At 42.4% G+C, this 25,536-nt stretch overlaps 1 protein-coding gene across 18 annotated transcripts in view; it reads left to right on the forward strand.

Moving 5' to 3' along the window:
- Positions 1-25,536, forward strand: part of GCGR (glucagon receptor) — a 522,801-nt gene that overhangs the window by 455,485 nt on the left and 41,780 nt on the right. For 11 of the 18 annotated variants that reach the window (XM_086931130.1, XM_086931143.1, XM_086931141.1 and 8 more), the window contains 2 exons: positions 7,524-7,612; positions 13,083-13,221. In XM_086931130.1, coding sequence (XP_086787256.1) covers positions 7,524-7,612; positions 13,083-13,221 — 228 coding nt within the window. The remainder of the gene's footprint in view (positions 1-7,523; positions 7,613-13,082; positions 13,222-25,536) is intronic. The other 7 variants (XM_086931136.1, XM_086931142.1, XM_086931147.1 and 4 more) reach the window with 1 other exon arrangement.

The raw sequence follows: 25,536 nt of genomic DNA on the forward strand, positions 1-25,536 counted from the left end.
CGATAATCTCAAAAACTGTCTGTGTGTGTGTGCCTGGGAAGCTGTCTCAGCCGGGCTGTGTCAGTCCTTTGAGCGCAATGGCGTTGCATGCCTGCCTTCAATCCGTCACTGCGAGGGCCAAGGCTCATGTTTGGGTGGGCCTGGCCCACCCGCTAGAACCGAGCCTGCTTTGCAAGCTCGCTACCTGACACATGGGACCTCCCAACCCCCGACTCGTGGTGCTCTCTCCCAACAAGTGGCCCTCATCCTTGTCATTCTCATCTCCCACTTAAAGAACTGTCACAACAATTTCTGGATACCTAGATTACCGTCACAACAACTTCCGGGTATTTAGAATAGTGGCACAACATGTTCCTAGTACTTAGACTAATGTCACAGATTCTTTCTGACACTTGGATTCATGTCACCACATTATTCTGGCTCTTAGACTACAACATTTTCCTTGCACTTAGATTATTTTCACAACATCTTCAGGGTTAAGACTACTATCACAACACCTTCCTGGGACTCAGACTACTGTTACAACCTCATGCTAGTGCTTGGATTACTGCCACACCATCTTCTTTATTATTTTTTTTTTAAACGCAAGATTTTATTGACATTTTGATAAATTACAATATCATGCCTACAACCCTGGGGCCGGCTACAACCAACACTGTTCAGCCAAGGCAAGGATTACACAGCTATTCAGCCGACAACCATCGGTCCGGCAGCAAATCTTCTAATATATATGGCAATTTTATGCATTACTTTTGTATCCAAAAATAAGTGTCATCTTGCTTTCGTATTTTATAATAACATAACTCAACTTTTGAATCAATAGCTAAACGAGTGATATAATCTGCTTTCCACCATCTGTCTTACCTTGCGGCAGTTACGGTTGCCTTCACAGTTATCCCACACACCCCCCTCCCGGACCCGGCTCTGTGCTATTAAACTGGTCTACATCCCGGCCTCCCCCCCCCTCTAACATCTTCATTAGTCCGTAACCCCATGCACTTAATTGTCTTCCATCTCATCCCCCGAACTATCAATATCCTCCTCCTCTAAAGGTTCACATAGATCGCCCCTGTGGGTGTTCCAAGGCAGCCATACTTTGTTCCATTTGCGGGGATTCGCTCTCAGCTGATACACCGCCCGCTCTGTCACCATAATCGCATCCATATTTCTACACCATTGCGGCAAGGTTGGTAACTCCGCCGCCCCCCACCTCTATGCTATGTCTCTCTTGGCTGTCATTGTACCTATCGTGACCGATAGTCTACCTTGATGCGTTAAGTCATTTGGGCCCCATATATTCAACAGGCACACACGTGGGTCGGGCGCCAAGGACACTCCCAGTGTTTGTGAAATGGTGCGCATCACCTGTTGCCAGTACCTTACCAGAGCTGGGCACTCCCATAGTGTGTGTATGAAAGTACCCTCTATTCCACAGCCCCTGAGACAGAGTGGGTGTGTTGCTCTGTGCAGTTTGAACAGTGTAGTTCTGGTGTAATATATTCCATGTAGAATTTTTAGCTGTACCAGGCGGAACCTAGCTGAGATACCCGCCTCACACGGAGACGCTAGCGCCGCGTTCCTGTTCGAGTCATCCATGTCTCCTATCTCCTCCACCCATTTTTCTCGCAACTTTACTAGTGGGTCCGGCAAGTTATTCAATAGTTTACGATATGTAAGGGATGTAGCTGCCTCCTGCATAAAGTCAGTGAGCAGGCGATCTTCAAGCGGTGAGGCTTCCGGCACTGTAGTATCCCCTGGGATTGCCGCCATTAGGGCATGTCTAATTTGCACATATCTGTATGTTTCTGTAGGACCTAGGTTGCAGTGTAGTTGAAGGTGTGAGAACGGGACCACCCCCTCCCTTGTCCACATATCTCCTACCGTTGAAATTCCTATGTTGTCCCATTGGGTGAATCCTTTGGTGTGGCGTAGGTGTCCCAGAGCCCTTGTGTCCCATAACGGTGTTAGCTTTGTTATGACTTCCCCCCCCCCCCACTTCAGTCTCGCCTGTGCCCTGTGCCACAATGTTACTGTGTGCCTGGTGGGTCCTAATAATTTAGCCGCTGTTCCTTTGTGGTATAATGGTGCCAGCAAACTGTGCGTGCCCAACTGGGTCCTGTCTGCAAGATAAGCCGGGTCGTCCTGTGGGGCATGCAACCATTGATTAATAATCTTGAGCTGTGCTGCGCAGTAATACAACTGCATATTTGGCAGGACGATTCCACCATTGTACCAGCTTCTATTAAGTTTTACATGCGCTATACGAGCTGGGCGATCCCCCCGCAACAGGCCTGCCATCGTCCCGGTAACCTTCCGGAAGAAACTTGGAGGTATTAAGGTCGGTGTGTTCTCGAGCACATAAAGGAAGCGCGGCAGCGCCATCATTTTAAATAATGCCGCTCTACCTAGCAGCGTCAGTGGAAGGGCTTTCCAGTGCTGTACATCGCTCCGCAGCCTGATGAGCGGGGGCTGCAGATTATTCTCAAAGAATTCATTTGCATCCTGGGTGACATAGATCCCTAGATACTTAAAGGAGGTAGTCGCCACCGTCAAGGGGCACGGTTCAGGAAGAGTCAGTGGTGAGCTGTTGAGCCCGTAGATGACCAACTTCGCCCAATTTATGGTGTACCCAGATGCACACCCGTGTGTGTCACACACTTCCAACTAGTTTGGGATTCCTCTCACCGGGTCCGTCAGATAAATTAGCATGTCGTCGGCGTACAGGGAAACTCTATCTTGCCAGGTATCGGTCCAGCAGATCCCCTTCAGCAGCAGGGTTTTCCTAACTGTCACAGCCAATGGCTCCAGAACCAGCGCGAATAGCAGTGGAGAGAGCGGGAATCCCTGCCTGGTCCCCCTCGCCAGTGGTATTTCACGGGAGATAAGCCCATTCGCCACCACACGGGCTACTGGGCTCGTGTAGAGCAACCTCACCCAGGAGATGAATTTAGCACCGAATCCCATGTGGGCCAACACCGTGAAGAGGTACTGCCACTCCACCATATCAAATGCCATTTTGGCATCTAGGGACAGTATAACCGCCGGCTCCTTCAATAACGGTGCACGCGCCAGTGCTCCATGCACTCTACGTAAATTGAGCGCCGTGCTTCTGTGCGGCGTAAAGCCCGACTGGTCTGGATGAATCAGGTGCTCTAGGTTGGGAATCAACCTATTCGCCAATACTTTCGCTAGTATTTTAGCCTCTGCGTTAAGAAGTGATATCGGTCGATAGGATGTGCAGTCGCCAGGTGGTTTACCCGGTTTCGGGATTACCACAATAGTTGCCACTCGTTGATCGGGGGGCAAAATGCCTACCTCCCGACTTTCCTCGTACATTGCCAACAAGGGCTCACACAAGGACTCTGGCATTGTTTTGTACCATTCAATTGGTATCCCATTGGGCCCAAGGGCCTTGCCTGACCGTACCGCATTTATAGCAGCTGAATCTCCTCAGTCGTCAAGTCAGAATCCAGTTTTGTCGCTGCGTCCGTCGACAAAGTCGGCGTTTGCACGTCGCGGAGAGCTGCTATCGCCATGTCCTCTGTGACCTCTACCGTCGGGGAGTATACCCCTTGGAAATGATCTGCCAATGTGTCTACAATGTCTTCCGGACGCGTGTGCATTACACCGTTCGCATCCGCTATCTGTAATATAGTCCTGTTACCCCCTTTTTTCTTGTCTAGCCAAGCCAGAAGCTTAATGGCCTTGTCCCCTATGTCGTACACCCTATGGGAGGTAGCCGCCACATGCGCCATCGTCTGGCGTTTTAGGTGGTCATCATGGAGCCGCTGACACAGCTGAAGAGAATGTAGTGTGTCGTCTGATGGGTCTGCCATGTGGGCCGCGTTTGCTCTGCCGAGTTCCAGCTCGAGCTCCACTAATTCCTTCCTTTGAGTGTGTTTGTGGCTTGTAATGCTAGAAATAGCCTGCCCTCTCAGGACCGTCTTGTAGGCCTCCCACAATATCGAGGGAGACTCAACCGAGGTCCGGTTTTCTGCAAAGTAGTTTCGGGTTGCCTTTGTCAGGTCTTTGCCAACGGACGGTACCCTGAGATACCCTGGGTAGGTCGGATACACTCTTCTACGAGTCTTTTCCTGACTGGATAAGGTTAACGTCAACGGTGAATGGTCTGAGATGCCTCTCGATCTAATTTGTACCTCCTCTATCGTGAGACGGCCGTTGCCTAAGGTAAAGAAGTAGTCAATTCTGGACAGGCTATTATGTGTAGCTGAGTAGTAGGTGTATTGCCGCTCATTTGGGTGCATGTGGCGCCAAATATCAATCAACCCCTGTGCCTCCAAGAAGTTACCAAATTGAGAAGTACCGAGTGGTTGCGTTCGAAGTGGGAATCTATCCTGCGCCTTATCGATAACTGCATTAAAGTCCCCTCCTATGATCAGATCGCCCTCCGGAAGCTCTAGTAAGAACTTTCCCAGGTCAGGCAAAGCTACGGCATGTAACGCCGGAGGACTGTACACCGATGCTATATTTAACCGTTTACCCTCCCACTCTCCATGCACGGCTGCAAAGCGGCCCTGATCATCCACTTTGGTGGTCTGGACTATGAACTATGAGGACTTACGCAATAAGATACCCGCCCCCCGTGATCCAGAGGTGAACTCTGAGTGTGCTATCATATAATATCCCTGCCTGTCCAGGGCCTGCCTAGCAGCGCCCGTAAGGTGTGTTTCCTGGAGAAGGACTAGCGTAGGCCCCACTCTTCTGATACCCTGCAGTACTAGTCCCCGCTTGATCTTATCGCCCGCCACACCATCGTCTTGGTGCCGAGGCTAAAGTCACAAGACTAATGTCACAACATCATCCTTGCACTTTGACTACTCTCACGTCGTCCTGGTTCTTAGACTACTGTCACAACATCTGCCGGCACTCCAGCCAAGACTTTCCCGATATTTTTTCCTAGTGATTGAGTACTGTGTCCCCTGTAGGCTGCTTTTAGAGCAGGCTATAACAGCGAGGCTAATGCCACACGTAGGACCCAAGGGAGAGCAACAGAGAACATATCACTCCCTGTCTAAATCTCGAAACTCACTGAGAATATGTTCTACCCAAAATAGGATTGGAATTTAGTGTAAGTGGGAAAGAAATGTCCTTAATGGACAAGAACCCTCTCTCACCAAAAGGTGACATGCTTCATCGTTGGGCTCCATCCGCACATGGGGGTCAGCCGGTCCACAATGTGGGCTACAACACCCCATCTAATTTCGTGGTGTGGGGAGAAGCTGAGGTGTTTTTAGGCAAAGGGATGGTGCAAAATGTTAGTGGTGAGTGAGGGACAGAGTGCAGTAAAAAAGTGCAAGGAATCTAAAACGTTCTCAAGTGCTTAAATAACTTTATTAGGTATAGTCCTTGGAAAGGGTTAAAGGAGCAGAGGACAGGAGGGTTCAGAACAAATATCCCCCTTCAGAGGTCAACATGTTTCTGTCTTACTTTGGCTCCTGAAGGAGTCCTTGGGCATTGGTCATGACCAACTAATATTAGTCACTCTGTAAGTGTGTATGCCACAATCATTGACATTGTAAAAAAAATGCTATACTGGCCATTTCCAAAGGTATTGTTCGTTAATTCGTCACCTCCATCTGAAAAAAAGGAAAATCAAGATACATGTTGCCTTTCTCTTCCAAAGGAAACGATTCATCCCCCACAAGCACTCGTGCAATCCACCATCGCTAAAATCATGTTAACACTAGCATAATTGAAACCAAAACCCAGAAAGAAAAGGAAAAAAGAAGAAAATAGGTTACCTGTGGGTGGGAACTGACATGGACTCTCTATAGTCACTAGGTACCCATTCAGTAACTCTGGCACACTGAACTAGAATCAAAGAAAAGTGACAACAACCATAATGGCATAAATGAAAAGGGTCAGCAACTTATTTTATTAATAATCAGAATGGCTCCACATTTTTAAGTTTTGTTTAAAAAGGCATACAAAGGACACTCATCTGTTGATCAGCTTGTCCCAAAAATAAAGAGACGGGTCCCTTTCAGAAGGCTGAAAATCAGTTCTTCCCATATGTTAATTTCACCGCAGTACGCAAAACGGGATTGTGTTACAAACTGGTGGCGGTTATGCAGATTCTCGTCTAGCATTCATAAAACCTTTCCCTAGTCATCACACTCGATGCTGCAAGAATGGATATTGCCGAGTGGTGCTAGGGGAGTGTACTAAATAAAGAAGAAGAAGGAAGGCTGGCAGATATCTTGGTAGGCATTTACCACATGCTTAGAGGCGGTGGCGTCCCGCCCGACATCATCCCCCGCCCACCCGCCTCCCATTTCCCCCGCCAGATTATGATGGCGGGGTTACCATGGTTGACGGGAAGACCGTCCGGCGCTTTTCTGCCCAATCGACGAGTCGACCAGGTGGAAAAGGGTTGAATATGGTGGCGGTGTCTGCTAGACACTGCCATCCATATTACAATGGCAGCAGGAAGCAAGCACATGGGGTACCTATGGTACCCTCCTGCATATGCATGGACGACATGGCAGGCACCGCGCGGTGCCTGCCACGTTGTGCATGCAAATGCACAAGTGCCTTTTTTGGATTGCGGCTGGTGCTGCTGACAGCACAGCCCACCGCAATGCAAAAAATGTGTAATGCTCCCACCAGTGTGGTGGGCGCATTATAATCGCAAATGCGGGACTGCCGCACACATAGCGAGCGGTCCCATTTCCCGGAGTGATGGCGGGTGGACAAAGTCCGCCTGCCATCGTAATAGACCCCTACGTTTATTCAAGTTAGAATAGTGAAGTGTGACTGTATTGTGCCTTTGTGCTCTCAAAAGACTCTGTAGGTTTTGTGTAATTCAGCTTCTACGGATGACGTTGAAACCTCACATTTTACATTGTTTCGGCTTTCTTTCCAAGCATGTTTAATCAGTAAGAGGCTTATTGGCCGCATTTCTGAAAGGGAATAACAAAAACAGGTAAATGTTGCCTCAGTTGTATGACAGAATATCAAGCACAAAAATGCTGTTGTACAAAAAATATAGAGTACCAACATTTTGTGAAAGTAAGTATATATTGGCAAGTATAGATTTACTATTCCTACCTCCACACCTATGTATCTTGATGATACAAATATATAATTAATGTACATGTATGTGGAGTTGGCTTAGCAAAATCATTCTCACTTATTTATAATTACTTTCAACATTTAATGGTTGTCGAAACTGTGGTCACTTGATTTTTGTGCAGTGATATTCTGGTAGTAGCCTGTTGCCTCCAAAGATGGCTTTTCGCCAGCCATCTTGCTTGCCGAGTCAGCTTGTGTAATGGGCCATTTTGATGCACACTGTTCTCTCACAGCCGGGCAGAATCCGATGTTTGACAAGGGAGGGAATGCAAGCCTCTTCCGTCAGCTAGTGATAGCAGGCTAGCAGAAGCTCCCACCTTCCCTCTGAGTCTATCCACCTCTAAATACAGGTCATTTTCTTCATCTGTTTTACGTGAATTTCTATTTTATTGTATTGATTTTTTGACTTGTTTTTTCCCCATTCACAGATCAATTTCTTCATATTTGTCCGGATTATCGAAATCCTGGTGTCCAAACTGCGCGCACATCAAATGAGGTACACGGATTACAAGTTCAGGTGAGCTGGCTTGGGCGTGAGGAGTGACAGGACAGGCTGCCCTATCCAAGGAACTGCCATGCGCCTGCCATTGGACTCCTCACCAAAAGGCAGCAAGCAGGGGAGCAGAAGTCGAGGGCTCCAGGGAGGACAAACAGGTCGGGTGGGAATAGTAGTTTTGCTGTGTGAATCTTAGTCAAAAGCTCTGCATGCTTCCGCCATCAAGTACAGGGAATGGTATCTTCTCTTCCTCAAACTTTAATATGTAGACGTCAACCACAGTGTGTCTCAAATGACCCTCTATGACATGGACCCAAAGCCCAGATGGAATCTTCAGATTTGTTTTGTTGTAACTGTTACCTGCGCCCCAGCCACACACAGTGTTGTCATCAATGATGTCCTTTCAGATGTCATCTTTGATTTTAACAATGATGCCTTACAACATGTCATGTATTATGAAATATTTGAGGTCATAAGAAATGCATGGTGAAGGCATGAGTTATAGTTACTTGAAATAACTATAACTGGTGAATTTCAGTTTTGGATTTTCAGTGGATTTCAGAGGTTTTAAAAAAAATGTAAAGTAAGATATTATTACCATACTTAACTATAATGCCACTTTAACCGTTGCTTTTTTCAGTGCATTTCATGGGTTTTTCAACATAAAGAAATATTTTATTGTCATAAGTCACTAAGCCATCCCCCTTCCATGTCAGTCTTCCGCTGTTATAACCCCCAGCCGTGCACAGCATTGAAATGGACGCAGGGCCTTGCCACTTTTGGCCATGCGTTTCGTTGGTTTGGCCACATTGCCAACTGCCCATATGCGGCCAATCCACCACAGACACTCATGCATCCTCTTATTTGAAATGATTTTCCATCCCACTGGATTCCTGTGTGAGCCAGCATGGCGAAAGTGCTCCCACAAGAGTCCTACAGGATTGTGGCAACCAAAAAAAAAGACACTCAAATTTGGCCCCACGATTCCTCCTGCACGAGTTCCAGGGGGTCAGGGTACCTTCACCCTGCCCCCTTATACCTTCTTTTTAATGTTATGGACACGTAGACCGAGCCCTCGGTCAATATGGTTGTGCTAATATTTAAAGTTGCATGTCTGGGGGACTACCACAAGAGTATCTCGAACCCAATCATCCAGATAGACATACATTTGGAACCTTAATTTCTCAAAACAACTGTGCTGTAGCGCTGTTCAGAAATCCCTATGGAAACTGCATGGGGAAATTGCTTTTTGAGACTCCCCATCCCCCTTTTTTCATGGTCCCTGCTTGACGGATCATCTCGAAATGTTCAAAGAAGGTAGCTGAGATGTAGTCACCCGCCCGGAGTACCCACAACAGAGGCATAAAGAGGTGTGAAGTCGCTATACTTGAATATCAACAGACACTGATGAGGAAAAGAGACAAAAGACGGGTTCACCTAAAGGACCCATTTCACCCTGAGGAATAGACTGAGGTCTCATCCTTGACCCCCCGCCCCCATCTACCAAGTGTCAGTGCTACAGGAGCGCTTACCAGTAGCCCCTTTCAGCAAAAGGACCTAGCTGAATTTCTGTAGGAGCCATGTCTCATCCGTTCCCACTTTGGTGTATGGCTCTCCTCCCACCTGCTTTAGGAATGTCAGCAATACACTTCCACTGTCTGGGAAAACAACTTTGCCCGTCTTGTGCACATGGACAGGCCTAGGCTTCCAAATAGAACCCACAGATCTCCATTAGTCCGCTTCGTTTATAGATACAGTGAATTGTATCAAACATGATTTTTAATGTCTTGTCAAACTCACACTGGCCAGTGTGTGTATGACAAGACAGGCAACTCCTAGTGAGTCACTTGAGATATACTATGGTTAATAACCAGAATTTAAGTTTTGAGGAAAATAAGATTTCATTTGGAGTTACAATGCTATTTGGAGGAATAATGCCTAGTATGTGAATCTGTAACTATTACATGCTTCAAAGCTCCTGTTACTGGTAAGTAATGCTTTTCGTTCTGCTTACTGTCTTCACCACGGACTATATAGAATAGAAGACTGAGGCGTATTTACACCAAAGGCAAAGGATAATATAGAATCTCCTCAGCCGCTACCAAGCCAACAATATTTGGAAATAGTATCAGAATCCTGTTGTTCCATGGGAAGCACCTTGAGCTAAGAGAGTTGCAGTTGTGATGAACAAATATGAAAAGTTGGTTAAAGAGTCAGCTGGATCGTCCAGCCACTTATTACATTTCTAAAGGAATTATAGATGAAGAAATAACGACCACGGAGCAGAGGGTGTCTGAGAAACCATGAACATCTTGCGCAATGAGGCAAATAACACTGTATCCAGCGTCTTCTATTCTTAGGAGCAAAGCACCCTGGTCACTCATAACCTTTCTTGACTCGGTGAAAAAGGTAATGTCAAAGAGAGGGTAGGGTTGCTGTTTTCTAGATTATAGGTTCTTCCTTCATCCCATCATGTGACCGGTTGTGAGGCCCAATGTGGTAACCTGCAGGAGGCAGATCTGGAGTGGTGACAGCTGTCAGGGCAAGTGAACATTTCACCAGAGAAAGGAAGTTCACATCCTCCTAAACCAAGAAATCTGCAACTTTTTCAAAAGGTTATTCCGATGATCTGGTGTTAAGAAGCTCACTAAGAGGAGAAAAGAATTGACTCATGAGCTTGCTACTGACGTAGATGTAGAATGGGTGACAAAGGTTTTGAGGTAGAACAGGGAGAGATCTGAGTGGTCATTTAGACATCTTTGACAGTGGAACTTCACGATGCACATAGGATTGATCTTGTGCTGGGAAGAGAACCTCCTGAGTAATATTACAGTATAAAGAAGCATAATTAAAATGTCAATCAGGTGCCGGTATCCCCAACCGGTAGGGCAGCTAGTGAGTGGCCTGTGTGCATAGCTCGATTCTGAGAGGTCTTTTTTTATCCCTTGGCATCGGTATACACCTGTTACAACGCATTTGTTACAACGCACTACTGTTACAACGCGACTTTTACAACGCATACCATTACAGCGCATTGCGCTGGGGGGCGCTCTAGGATAGGGAATAAGTATAATTTACTATCCAACACCTTCCCTAGGGTCCACGGGGACTGGAGTTAGAATAGTAAATTATACTTACCACTATCCAGCACCTCAAAGCGCTATGCGTTGTAATGGTATGCGTTGTAATGGTCGCGTTGTAACAGTAGGTAGTTGTAATAGTATGCGTTGTAACATGGTACATCCCTGCATGCGTGTTTACCTCAGCAGTTTTGTTCTGTCCCCTCTGGTCTAATTTTTTGCGCCTGAGTTCTAGTTTCGAACAGTTTGTAACACAAATTCCAGCCCCTGAGATCCGCTTCTTTTGTTGGGACCTGGTTTTGTCTCCTGGGAGCTATTCCTGTGAGCTCTGCTTCTCTCTGTTTTAAGGCCTCAGTCTGATCTCTCCCCTCAGATGAGTTCTGTTCCCTGGGATGAGTTCTTTTCTGTGGACTCTGGTTCTGCCCTCTGATGCCTCGTTGGGTCCTCTGGGGCCTGCTTTTGTCCACTAAAGGCTGATTGATTCTGTCCATGCCTCTTGGAGTCTAGTCATGTTGCACAAAGTCTAGTGCTGTCCATGCCACCCCCTTCTGTTCCATGAGGCCCAGTTCAGATTCTTCTCGTCTGGTTCTGTTTCCTGATTTTTGGGTCTGTCCCCGGATATCTAGTTGTCTCATGAGCTGTGGTTCCGGCTCTGCATTATTTATGTCTAAACCTGGTTCTGCCCCCGGGTGCTTGAGAATGTCCTGTAAAGACGTGTACTGTGCCCTGATGCCTGGCTCTGCTGCCCCCTGTAGTCTATATTTACAACAAGGGGTGGTGAGGGACAGAGTGTCTGAATTAAGCAGAAAGCTCTCACCCAGTCAAGAGATCAGGGCTAGATCCAACACCGTTTTTTAGCTCACTGCACCATCCCAGTTTCAGAACCTGGCTGTATGCAAATTAGTCTGTTCCTGTCCCAGTGCATGATGGGAACAGGGCAAACCAAACTACAAAAGCCAATTCTTACACTGGGAAGGAAACAAGCTCCCGGGGACCGGTTTCTGGCATTACAGCCGTCTTCGGCCCGGTTTGCTTGAATCCTGATGGTGCAATGAGCAAGGGTCTCACATCTGAGAATACCCTTCCACGCTTAGGGTGGACAAAAATATTTACAACAAGGGGTGGTGAGGGACAGAGTCTCTGAATTAAGCAGAAAGCTCTCACCCAGTCAAGAGATCAGGGCTAGATCCAACACCGTTTTTTAGCTCACTGCACCATCCCAGTTTCAGAACCTGGCTGTATGCAAATTAGTCTGTTCCTGTCCCAGTGCATGATGGGAACAGGGCAAACCAAACTACAAAAGCCAATTCTTACACTGGGAAGGAAACAAGCTCCCGGGGACCGGTTTCTGGCATTACAGCCGTCTTCGGCCCGGTTTGCTTGAATCCTGATGGTGCAATGAGCAAGGGTCTCACATCTGAGAATACCCTTCCACGCTTAGGGTGGACAAAAATATTTACAACAAGGGGTGGTGAGGGACAGAGTCTCTGAATTAAGCAGAAAGCTCTCACCCAGTCAAGAGATCAGGGCTAGATCCAACACCGTTTTTTAGCTCACTGCACCATCCCAGTTTCAGAACCTGGCTGTATGCAAATTAGTCTGTTCCTGTCCCAGTGCATGATGGGAACAGGGCAAACCAAACTACAAAAGCCAATTCTTACACTGGGAAAGAAACAAGCTCCCGGGGACCGGTTTCTGGCATTACAGCCGTCTTCGGCCCGGTTTGCTTGAATCCTGATGGTGCAATGAGCAAGGGTCTCACATCTGAGAATACCCTTCCACGCTTAGGGTGGACAAAAATATTTACAACAAGGGGTGGTGAGGGACAGAGTCTCTGAATTAAGCAGAAAGCTCTCACCCAGTCAAGAGATCAGGGCTAGATCCAACACCGTTTTTTAGCTCACTGCACCATCCCAGTTTCAGAACCTGGCTGTATGCAAATTAGTCTGTTCCTGTCCCAGTGCATGATGGGAACAGGGCAAACCAAACTACAAAAGCCAATTCTTACACTGGGAAGGAAACAAGCTCCCGGGGACCGGTTTCTGGCATTACAGCCGTCTTCGGCCCGGTTTGCTTGAATCCTGATGGTGCAATGAGCAAGGGTCTCACATCTGAGAATACCCTTCCACGCTTAGGGTGGACAAAAATATTTACAACAAGGGGTGGTGAGGGACAGAGTCTCTGAATTAAGCAGAAAGCTCTCACCCAGTCAAGAGATCAGGGCTAGATCCAACACCGTTTTTTAGCTCACTGCACCATCCCAGTTTCAGAACCTGGCTGTATGCAAATTACAGTCTGGCACAGCGCTGCAGGACCGGCTCATTAACCATGGTCCTTTTGCTTTGAGGTCACATTCTGTTCTGACTCATGAAGTCCGCTTCTGCCCTTTTAACTCTTTGTATATTTTGCAGGTTGGCAAAGTCCACTCTTACCCTGATTCCTCTGCTGGGGATCAATGAGGTGGTCTTTGCTTTCGTCACGGATGAATATGCCCATGGGACCCTGCGTTATGTGAAGCTGTTCTTTGACCTCTTCCTGAGCTCTTTCCAGGTGAGATGACTATCTTCCCTTCCTCCCCAGCTTTGTGCTCGCCCAACATGCTATCCTATACACAATATCTGCTGCTGGACATGTGAAACTGGGGAAATCTGTTACTGGAGATCTAGAACGGGGGATATCTGCCACTGGGCATATGAAACTGACATTAACTGCTTACTGGGCATGTGAAACTGACAGTAACTGCTTACTGGAGATCTGAAACTGGGGATATCTGTTATTTGGCATGTGAAACAAACTGACAGTAACTGCTTACTGGGCATGTGAAACTGACAGTAACTGCTTACTGGACATGTGAAACTGAAAGTAACTGCTTACTGGAGATCTGAAACTGGGGATATCTGTTATTGGGCATGTGAAACAAACTGACAGTAACTGCTTACTGGGCATGTGAAACTGACAGTAACTGCTTACTGGACATGTGAAACTGACAGTAACTGCTTACTGGAGATCTGAAACTGGGGATATCTGTTATTGGGCATGTGAAACTGACAGTAACTGCTTACTGGAGATCTGAAACTGGGGATATCTGTTATTGGGCATGTGAAACTGACAGTAACTGCTTACTGGGCTTGTGAAACTGACAGTAACTGCTTACTGGAGATCTGAGACTGGGGATATCTGTTATTGGGCATGTGAAACAAACTGACAGTAACTGCTTACTGGGCATGTGAAACTGACAGTAACTGCTTACTGGACATGTGAAACTGACAGCAACTGCTTACTGGAGATCTGAAACTGGGGATATCTGTTATTGGGCATGTGAAACTGACAGTAACTGCTTACTGGGCATGTGAAACTGTCAATGGCTGCTTTACCTTTCAAAGTAGAAATTGGCAATATCTATTTTGTGTGGATATTTAGCCGCAGGTCAGCAATACAATTTTGTTTTAATATTCCGCTATACGTTACTATCCTCTTGTGCCTAAAAAGATGGTAATTGTCACCCACTTTCCCCAAAAAGTTATTTGATGCAAGCTTTAGTTTACTTTGCTTGCGCGAGGGTGTGGGTTTCTCTCATAAAAGCTCATCGAAAGTGGTCTGCAGTGGTTCTGCTGTGAGTTTCACTGTCTCATGTCACCTGTGCTTATTTGGGATAATGAGATCAGAGAAGGGAGAGAGGTGAGAAAAAAGAGGTAAGGAACAGAAAAAGGGAAAATGGATGAGAGTCAAGAGAGAAGATTGAGGAGACCGGGGGTGGCTCACATATCAGGTCATTCAGGTGCTGCCCCATCTCCTTTCAGCTGTTGCTCTGTCACTCTGATGGCCTGAAGATGTGTGGTCTTTGTAATGCAACTACAGACCTTCGGAGTGACAAGGAAAAAATCAAACTCTGCATATTTGCTGGGAAAGGCAGTCAGAACTCAGTTCATCACACACACGCAGTTTTAATGAGGCCTAATGTCCTGTTAGAGGTATAATCCCGGAGTGTGACTCTTCTTTGCGCAGCGGCGCGAAGATATTTGTGTGTGTGTGGGTATATATATATATATATATATGTATATATATATATATATATATATATATATATATATATATATATATATATATATATATATACCCACACACACACAAATATGTATATATATACAGACACACACACACATGTGTTGTGAATTAAAAAAACACAGAGATTCATCCGTTAGAGTTGGCACCCATTAGCTGGACACAGGCTATACAAAATTAGGTAGAACAGTAATATGGTAGAAATTCACCAATATGTAAACTATAAAACAAACAAACACACTCATTTGATAATATCATCAGTGACATCATCAACTAGGTCATGTGAGTTGCCATCAATGATGTCATAATGAAGTCATAGAACATGTTATGAGTGATGTAATATGTGGGGTCATAAATAATGCATGCCAAGGGTGGAAGTTATAGTTAGCTCTGATAACTGACTGGTGAATTTCTGTGTCTTTGTAGTTCAAAACGTTAATGTTGTCCTTGACATTTTCACCTAACTATAACGTTACTTTAACCTTTCTTTTTTTCAGTGAATGTCTTGAGTTTTTGTAATGTTTTAGTACCATACGTAAAGCCAACACAAAGTTCTGAGTCCTAAGATAGATACCACCACTTCCTGGGTGATGTAGTAGCAGCCAATCAGATCTCAGCAGGAGATCTGTAGGGTCCGCGGAGGCTCTGTGGCATGAAATAAACAAGGTTTTTGAGCATTAGTTCCCAAAAAAGTACTGAACAGATTTACACCAAATCACCAAAAACAATCTTTCTGGACAAAGAGCAAGCATTCTGCCAAATTTGGTGTAAATTTGTTCAGTGGTTTGAGCTGAACGCTTCCCTCTCAAACTTTGCATTTGGGAACTGAGGTACAAATACAAAGATATAAGCAAACCAAAAAGTGCCTTTCTTATGGAAACATGATCCTAACTGTAACTACCCAGTGGCGACTTTATATGTATGTGTATATATATATATATAGATAAATATATATATATATATATATATATATATATATATCTATATCTATATATCTATATATATATATATATATCACGAATCCCTTTTCCCAAGGGAATGAGTCAGCACTCACGAGACGGGTTACTTTCCCAGTTCTTTTATTTTCTTTGTCAATACTCCAGCAAATTCAAGTACTTGCAAAAAAAAATTAAAGGCGCCCACCACTACTCCACCAACGTGTTTTGACCTCACAGGGTCTTTCTCACTGTAGGTGAGTCCCTCTTTACTTTCAGAATTTATACTCTCCATCCACTGCTCATAATGAAGCATGATGGGAGTTGTAGTATTTACACAGATTCTCACATAATTTTCAAGTTACAATGGTTACATTATTTACAAATCGTATGTCTCTCGTTGATCAGGATACAAGTATATCTCTCAGATTTGTCTGATAGTACCAAGTAAAAGGCGAATATTTGCAAATCATGTATTGCATCATATATATACCTATATTACTTCATATGGTAGTCTATAGATTCTGCGTTCTAGTACTTTTTGCTGATTAGTATCAAGATGCACATTATATGCTGCAAGTGTATTTACATATTTCTCGATATCATACCCTTGCTGCAGTCTCTCAATTCGACCTTTACAACATATCAGTTAAATGTAATTCTTAATGATTTAATGGATATACAGTGGTTCTATAAATGTACATAAAGTTTCTCGTCGTTGTTGAGCCCCATCGCATCGGTGTCATTGTTCTGAGACGTATTACCTCGTCGTTGTTGAGCCCCATCAGTGTCTTTGTTCTGAGACATATAACGATAGAGATTCCAATTGTCTTAATTTTTTGGTTCTGCCTCCACCTCGTTCATTATGTCTTATTGTATCAAGACCAAAAAATCTCATCATGCTCCAATCACCTTTTTGGCATTGTAGCAGATGTTTGGTTGTAGCTTAGTTTAAGTCTCTATTTTTGACGGCTCGTATGTGTTCCAGTATACGTTTGTGTAACATGCATGTCATGCTGCCTATGTACTGGAGGCCACAGTTGCATTGTATCATATAAATTACAAATGTTGTTTTCATCTATGTCAACAAAATGATCTTTATTCATACCTATTTTGCATTCTTTGCACACGTTGCCTTTTACAAATCCCTTTCTCGCTTCCAGTAGCCAATTTGTTATTGATTTTGGATCTTGCAAGTGGCTTTTTACCAGTTGTGCTTTCAGTGATTTGGTTTTCTGTAGGTGACTAGTGGCCTTTTGCCCAATATTTCACCAGTGTCTGGGTACTTTCCTACCAGATGCCCTGCACTGCATTTATTATTTTCTTGATCTCTTTACTGTAGTTAATGATTAGTCTCAGCGTTTGTTGCTCTCTGTGTTGCATTTCCTGAAGTCGCAGTTCTTTCTTTGGAATTAGTAGTTCCGCCTGTGATTTGGTTCTAACTTTCTTGAGGCACGACGTCAGATCTTTCTGTTTATATCCTCTACTCTGCATTCTTGTTAGAGTCTCATTGAATTTCTCTTACACATCCTCATCTTCAGATCAATTTCTTTTCATTCACATTAGTCACCCGTACGGGATGCTCTTTATTAATGAGGTGGGATGGAAACTTTCCCCATGAAGTATACTGTTGGTTGCTGTTTCTTTCCTGTGTAGGGTGTGGATGATGCCTTGATCTATGTAAATCAGTGTGTCCAGAAGATTGATGTTTGATTTACTAGTCACCCATGTGAACGAAAGTCCAATTTAATTCTGATTCAATTACTTAAAATAATGTTGAATGCTGTTCTCATCTCCTTTCAATATGAGGGATAGGTCGTCAATATATCTGACCCATAAGATATTGTTGTCCAAGTCTTAATGGTTGTTAGTTCCCCCAGGCTATATCCTTTTCGCACCCACCCATTGTGATGTTGGCATAGTTGGGTGAAAAGGAAATGCCCATCGCGATCCCGCATTTTTGATGTAAAAACTCATGGTTGAATAAAAAAAATTATTATTTATTTAAGGTTTTTGTAGAGTGCGTAGTAACCTGTGAGCATCCCAGCGCTAATTATTATTATTATTATTAGTCAGGCATATTTCAATCATCTTCAATAGCATTTCAGAATGCTGTAGTTCTGTGATCTTTCTTTGTTTTAAAAAATAGGCACACGCTTGTAGTTCTATGCTGTGTTTAATTGATGTATAAAGAGATATTACATCAATGGTTGCCATTATATAGTTCTTATTTCAACTGGTGCCAGTTAATATTCATAAAAAATCACCTGTGTCCCTTATATACGAGCTTAGCCGTTGTGCTATTGGTGCCAAATATGTGCCTACATACATTGATAAGTTCTCATAAAGGGAGTCACAAGAAGAGACAATAGTTCTTCCTGGAGGGTTTGTAAGAGTTTTGTGAATTTTCGGTAAGAAATATACTGGTGGTACTGTTGGATTTCTGTCATGCTATTGTTTCAAATGTTTTGTAAACTCAATTGTCATTTGAATTATGGGGTTAGATGATAATTTAGCATATTAGGTCTTATCATTTATTTGTCTATATGCTTCTGTTATTTAGTCCTGTCTGTTCTGTAGAACTATATTTCACACTTTATCAACGGGTTTAATTATTAGCTGTTCATTCTCCATCAGTTGTTTGATGGCATTCTGTTCTTTTAGTGTTAGATTTTCTCTTTTCGGTTGTCTTGATTTATTTACCTTTTCAATTTCACAATTTACAGCATAAGAGAAAAGGTTAATCTTGTTCCTTGGTGATAATGTGGGACAATACTTTGATTTGCTCTTCAGTTTGCTAGAGATGTGTGGATCCGCCTTTATTGAAAGTTCATTAAAATTTTCATTTTATGTCATTTCCTCCTCATCAAGATTGAACATAAGGTCAAACATATTTTTGAGATCCAGGATCTGCTTTGGTCACATGGGTCTGGTATTTGATCAATGATACAATGCAACTGTGGCCTCAAGTACATAGGCAGCGCGACATGTATGTTACGCAAACTTATACTAGAACACATACAAGCAGTCAAAAATAGAGACTTAAACTATGCTACAGCCAAACATCTGCACAATGCCAAAAAGGTGATTGGAACATTTTTTGGTCTTGAGACAAAAGACATAATGAACGAGGTGGAGACAGAACCAAAAAATTAAGACAATTGGAATCTGTAACAATGTGCTAATTATTTTGTTATTTATTATGTACATATTTGTAGCTTCCCTTTGAGCTATGTCTTAGGTTCACTTGTTGTCTTATGAGTAGCTCCATGGAGATAGAATACTGGGCAGGTCTTGGAGTCAGTTATACCTGACTGCTCAGACCTGATGGATGGGTTCTTCTACTCTCTCAATAAACTTAACTTGTCTTCTCACCTTAACCAACTCCTGTGCTTAATTTGATTGTATTTTACACTGGCAACGAGGATGGGATACAGAATTTGCCAAGACAAGTTTATCTAAGGAATTTTCAAGAGAGGGATTTTATTAAAAAAAAAATGTAAAGAAGATCTCACATTAAGACTTTACTGTGATTTTAAATATCAAGTCTGCTCAGAATCTGCGCCTTGAGAATCATCGACATCTGTGAGTGTTACTATTTCTTTCTCAAACTATTATTGAAAGACTTTAAAGAAACCATAAGCTTTCGCCACATATCTCACCCTGTAATATTTTTTTATATATGGTAGGGCTGGGAGATTTTGATGTGGGCTATAAGTTACCCTGTACATTTTGTTGGGAGCCTAATTTTGAAATAATCTGCTCGCAATGTGAGGGTTAACCGGTTTCTTTACATGGACGTGCAAGTCATAACTGCAAGTCAGTATAACTCCGTTTGGATATGACAGTTTGAGGCTGGAAGAAGAACTGCCGGCTTATTACTTTAATTGTACCCTCACAAGTTTGTCAAAAGAAAGAAGGCAACAGGTTCGAAGAGAGGCTTAAAGTCACTCACTCAATTCAGTTTTGGCATCAGAGAAAATTGATTGGTTGTCTGTATGATATTCTCTGCTTAATATTGAAAAGCAGTAGTTTTGCGATTTGCTTCAAGTCTTTACTTATTTTTGTTGAAGTGACATTACATGGCATGTTATCGTCAGTTTCATGCTCAACCATTCGGCTTATTTTTGAAAGCTGCTGAAAGCTGCCTCGCTCATATTTTTCAAAAGTAAACTCACCTCGAGTCTCTTCCATCATTCGTTTGCAGTGCGTCACGTCATCGTGGAACCTCATCAGGTGAACGCGACAACAGAACTGAACTTCTCACTCGGAGCATTTGGGAAACTTGAATTTTAGTCTAGCAAGATACCGTACTCTCGTAACGTCACTACGTGACAGGATGTTTCACGTTACGTGGTGGCCATCTTGGATTTTTCCCTGGAGCTTCGTAAACATATTACGAGTTGTTTTACCGACTTTGAATTGAGCGCTTAATTAATGGTAACATATTAATGTCTGTTTTCTTTATTTTAAAAAAAAAGGTTTAATATTTAAGGCGTTTTTGAAGATCCATACTTGATTAGGAGGAACTTATTAGGAGGAAGATTCCGGTTAGTGGATTGTAACAACCTGCACCATACATGACCTGCATTATACATAGGCATTTGAACAGTTTATTTTGTTATCAAATATTTATGTATTATCATTAACCTGTATTTTTTTTTATTTTTACTCTGCTTTTAGTGGTTATAACTAAATTATATGTTTGCTACTCACAAAGTCAATGCTAGAAGTACTGAGCCTTTGTAGGAATATGTATATCTTTTAAGCCATATGCTAATTATAATTTTCATCAAGTGTATCACTCATATCTGAATATTGAACACCACATATTATGCATTTAGTGTATATACTGTGAATCTATACTCATCCTGCTATACATTGAGTTTGGATTTTGTCACACTCTTTGTGCATTCATCATGCAGAATGTAGCTACCCCACCGTTTTTCCTGTCTAACCCTGGTGATCCACCTATCAGGTGGTAAAAATGGAAAAAGTATTCGAGAGGTATGCTAAGGTGTGTGGGACAAATTTGAGTGCTGAAAAAAGAACTGCACTCCTATTACATTGTTTAGGGTCGGAAGGTCAAGAGGTCTTTGACCATTTACCTGATATAGATGACTCAACATTGAATGAGTACGAAATTTGTATCTTAAAATTAGATAGACACTATCTGCCGAAAGTAAGCACTAAACTCGAATGCTATCATTTTGGGAGACGCAATCAAAATGAAGGCGAATCAGTAGAAAATGATATTACTCCACTCAGAAAGTTGGGGTCTTCTTGTAAATTTGGATCGCTCTTAGAGGAAAGAATAAGGGACAAATTTATGTTGGGTTGCAATGTACAGAAAGTAAGAGACGACATTTGGCAGAAAGATGAACCTTCACTTGATGAGGTTATAACCATTGCAAAACAAATTGAACACTCACTTTAATGTGTCGAAGTAATCTCCAAACAAGAAAGCAAAAATTAGAGTGTACAAGAGGTAAAGTTGCATTCAAAAGAGAGATCCGGGATCTGCTTTGGTCACATGGGACTGTGAAAGAGAAAAGTGGAAAAAAAGACTTTAAAGTGGGTGTAGAAAAAGGGACAGTCAAAAGTTCTGAGTCACACTTTAAATGTTATAGATGTGAAAAACCAAAATCACTTTGCTAATGATAAAAAAAGTCCTGCCTTAAAAGCAAAATGTAGCATTTGTAAAAAGAATTGGACACTAAACATCTTCCTGCAAGGAAAAGAGAGTGAATACTAAAGTTAATATGGTATGCAAAAGTGATGAAAATGAAAGCTCATCAGACTCGGATTTTGACTGTGGGCAAATTGTCTCACAAATATCGAGTGATATGAAGAAAGGACCTTTTGATGAGATCTTTGTAGAACATTGTGATACCAGTGTTCTGGTTGATTCAGGAGCTAAGATTACTATTATATCTAAGGATTTTTATGTAGTCAACTTGAAAGACAAAGTCAAACTATGGAAGGCTGATATCAATCCTTACGTTTATGGTGGAGAACCGATAAAACTCATGGGGTATTTTATCGGGTTGATTGAGTACAAAGGTAGATATGTCTCTGGGAAAGTATAAGGGGACAGTATCTTGAGCTGACTACACCAAAAAGATTTGGGAGTCATGTTGGGTCCCAATAGCAATCCACCTATTCTATTAAAGGAGAACTTTGTTATCAATGAGGTCTATCTCCGGTGTACAGTGATAATTTTAACCTAGACTTGAAAAAATAATTTCCTAAAGTATTTAGAGATGATTCAGGATGTTTAAAGAATTATACACATAAGATCAAGTTGGTTTCTGGTGCAGTCCCATACGCTAGTAAAGTGAGAGGTGTTCCTTTTTCGGTAAGAGAAGAAATGAAACAACAATTGGAAAGGCTCAAGTTAGAAAGGTTCATTGAGGAGGTTGAGGGGACTCAGTGGTTGGCTCCGGTTGTGGCCGTACAAAAATCGTATGGGTCCCACCGCCTCTGTATTGACCTTAGGGAATTTAACAAACAAGTTATTGTAGATAAATATCCCCTTACCAAGTTTTCAGAGATGCTCATGATACTTGAAGGGGCTAATGTGTTTTCTACAGTTGATCTAAAATTGGTGTATCATCAAATTAAGCTTGATGAGGAATCAAAAGATTATACATCATTCATTACACCTTTTGGAACATTTAGATTCAAACGTCTACCTTTCGGATTGGTTTCAGCAGCCTCTGTCTTTCAGAGGGCTCTGGAGAAAGTTTTAAAAGATCAAAAAGGTGTGAAGATATATCAGGATGGTGTTTTGATCTTTGGTAAGGATGTTAAAGAACATGATCTGAGACTTAGAGAGGTGTTAGAAAAAATTAACCTACATAGCCTCATTGTCAGGATTGATAAGTGCAAGTTTAGAAGATCTTCGATTGATTATCTTGGTCACTCCATCTCAGGAAAAGGGGTTGAACCCAAACATTTTAATTGAGTCAATTGAAAGTTTAGCCTCACCCAACAATAAAGAAGATCTCATGAAATTTTTGGGGATGGCTGAATATTACAGCAAGTTTGTCAAAGGATTTGCAGAAAAATGCATTAACATGCGAACCCTTCTTTGCAAAGGAGTTGCTTTTGTTTGGAGTGAAGAGTGTGAGAGATAGTTTGTCACGATTAAGAAATTGCTGAAAGATACACACTAGCTGAGAAGCTTTGATCCTGAAGGAAAAACCTTTCTTATAACTGATGCAAGTATGAAAGGGTTGGGAGCAGTTTTACAACAAGAGTGTAAGGGTGAAATCAAAGTCATACTTTTCCTTTCAAGGAGCCTCAGGGGTGCAGAATTCCGTTATTCTGTAATTGAAAGGGAGGCATTAGCCGTACACTGGGCCACGAAAAAATTAAAAAATCTCTTGTGGGGTACAAAATTTATTGTTCGTACTGACCATAAACCTTTCGTTGAAGTCTTTAATAGAAAAGGTATTGATGCAATTTCCAGCAGAATCTCAAGATGGGTGGTTGATCTTCAAGGGTATGATTTAAGTGTTGAATACTTACCTGGTGTACACAATTGTACTGCAGATGTGTTATCCAGGTTGGTTACACCCAACGATGAGTTTACTGACCAGAAGGAACTAGAAGAGTTAGAATGAGTCTGTGTCATAGAGATCAATGGGATCAAAGAGAATAAATGGGTTGAAGAATGTGAAAGTGATGATGAACTCATAGAGTTGTCTTCTCTTATCAAGAATGGTTGGCATAAAAAGTAACAAGTTGTTTCTGAGAAGTATTGGAATGTTAGACATGAGATCTCCAGGTCAGATGGTTTGATCTTTCGAGGTACCAGGTTAATTCCACCAAAGTGTTTTCGAAAAGAACTGATTGAGTTGGCTCATAAAGGAATATAAAAAACCAAGGAAACTATTAGACATAGTTATTGGTGGGCTGGAATGGATATGTAGATAGAGAGACAAGTGAGAGAGTACATTACATGCACATTGGCATAACATGCCATGTAATGTCACTTCAACAAAAATAAGTAAAGACTTGAACGAAAAGGCCTTGGGAGGAGTTGGCTCTCAAAATTTTAGGTTCTGTGAAATGTAAGGAAGGTGAATTATATATTCTTGTTCTGATAGATCTGTTCTCAAGGTGGCCAGAAATCAGGATTACCAAATGTATAGATACCAAACATGTCATGAAGTTCTTAAAAGAAGTGTTCACAAGAGAGGGGCTTCCTGGTTATTTGCTTACTGATAACGGGGTACAATTTGTGTCTAGGGAAATGGAAGAATTTTTAGATAAATATTCTATTAAACATAAGTGTTGTTTCTTATATCACCCAGAAAGTAATGGAATGGTGGAAAGCTTTGTTCATGTGCTTAAGGAATCCATTTAATTATCTAAACAGAATAATGTTGATTGGAAACAAGGAGTCGATAAAATTGTAGAAATGTATAGAATTACTCCTCATGCTACTACGGGTTGTACACCTTTTGTTTTACTCAAAAGTAGACAACCCAATACCCTCATTACACCGTTTCGGGTTAATGCCTTATTGTCTAAAAAAGGAGATGATACATTTTTACAAAAAACATGGAAAACTAGAGAGTCAAACAAAATAAAGGACTGTAAGTTGAGATTTGATAATAGGAAAGCGGTTAAGAAAACTTTAGTAAGTGTAGGAGATTTAGTCATGATTAGAGCACCTGTTGGACGCAAATCTTCTGAGTTGTTTAAAAAGGTCCATAGAGTTGTATAAGTTCTTACTAATGCTATTAAGACAGAAGACACAAGGATTTGAAACCTCAATAGAGTTGTAGTCATAAAGAACTCTATGATGGATAAAGAACCTGTCATACCTCATACCAGTACTGCTTCTGATTTAACTTTGAAAGTCAAACCTGAAAGGATCATCAAAACTCCTGCAAAATTCAATGACTATGTTATGAAACGATTATCTTAATATGTGCTTTGGTTCTTTGAGGGTTTTTTTGTTTTTTTGTTATGTAGGAAGATGGTGTGTAACAATGTGCTAATTATTTTATTATTTATTATGTAAATATTTGTAGCTTCCCTTTAAGCATGTCTTAGGTTCACTTGTTGTCTTATGAGTAGCTCCATGGAGATAGAATACTCGGCAGGTCTTGGAGTCAGTTGTACCTGACTGTTCAGACCTGATGGATGGGATCTTCTACTCTCTCAATAAAATCAAATTGTCTTCTCACCTTAACCAATTCATGTTCTTAATTTGATTGGACTTTACAGAATCCCATTATATATTACATCTCAGAACAAAGACACCGATGGGGCTTTACAACGACGAGGAACTTATTATCAGGCAGGAGAAATGACATTATCGCCGCTTAAGCGTCCGTTTTCGGCCGCTAAGCGGCGATAATTTCATCGCCCTATTAGCAAGCTGTCGCTAACATCAGTTAGTGACAGCTTTTAGGCGATAGTGAGCGGTTTGGGGCCCACTTTGCATGTCAGCGATATTTATCGCTAATGACATGCAAAGTGGGCGTACCCAAACTGTTAGCGACTGAAAACAGTTGCTAACATTGCTATCGCCTATTATCAACGCAGGCGTAGCGATGGAAATATTTACGCTAAGCGCGAATATATCCAAAAACTAACGCCTGCTCAGACCAGTTCTTAGCCATTATATCCAATGGGAGGTGAATATAATGGCTAAGACCCTGTTAGCGATAATGCGTGAATATTGCTGTATTCTCAGCGATATTCACGGATTTCGCCGAAATCGCCGGAAATATTATCGCTTTTGAGATAAACGTTGCTAATAGCACGTTATCTCAGCGATAATATCCAGCGATGCGCGGCGATAAAGAAATTGCTGCTAAGCCTACTTAGCGATAAATATCGCTAGTTG

Source organism: Lissotriton vulgaris, chromosome 7 (genome assembly GCF_964263255.1).
Source record: "Lissotriton vulgaris chromosome 7, aLisVul1.2, whole genome shotgun sequence".
Taxonomy (NCBI): Eukaryota; Metazoa; Chordata; class Amphibia; order Caudata; family Salamandridae; genus Lissotriton; species Lissotriton vulgaris.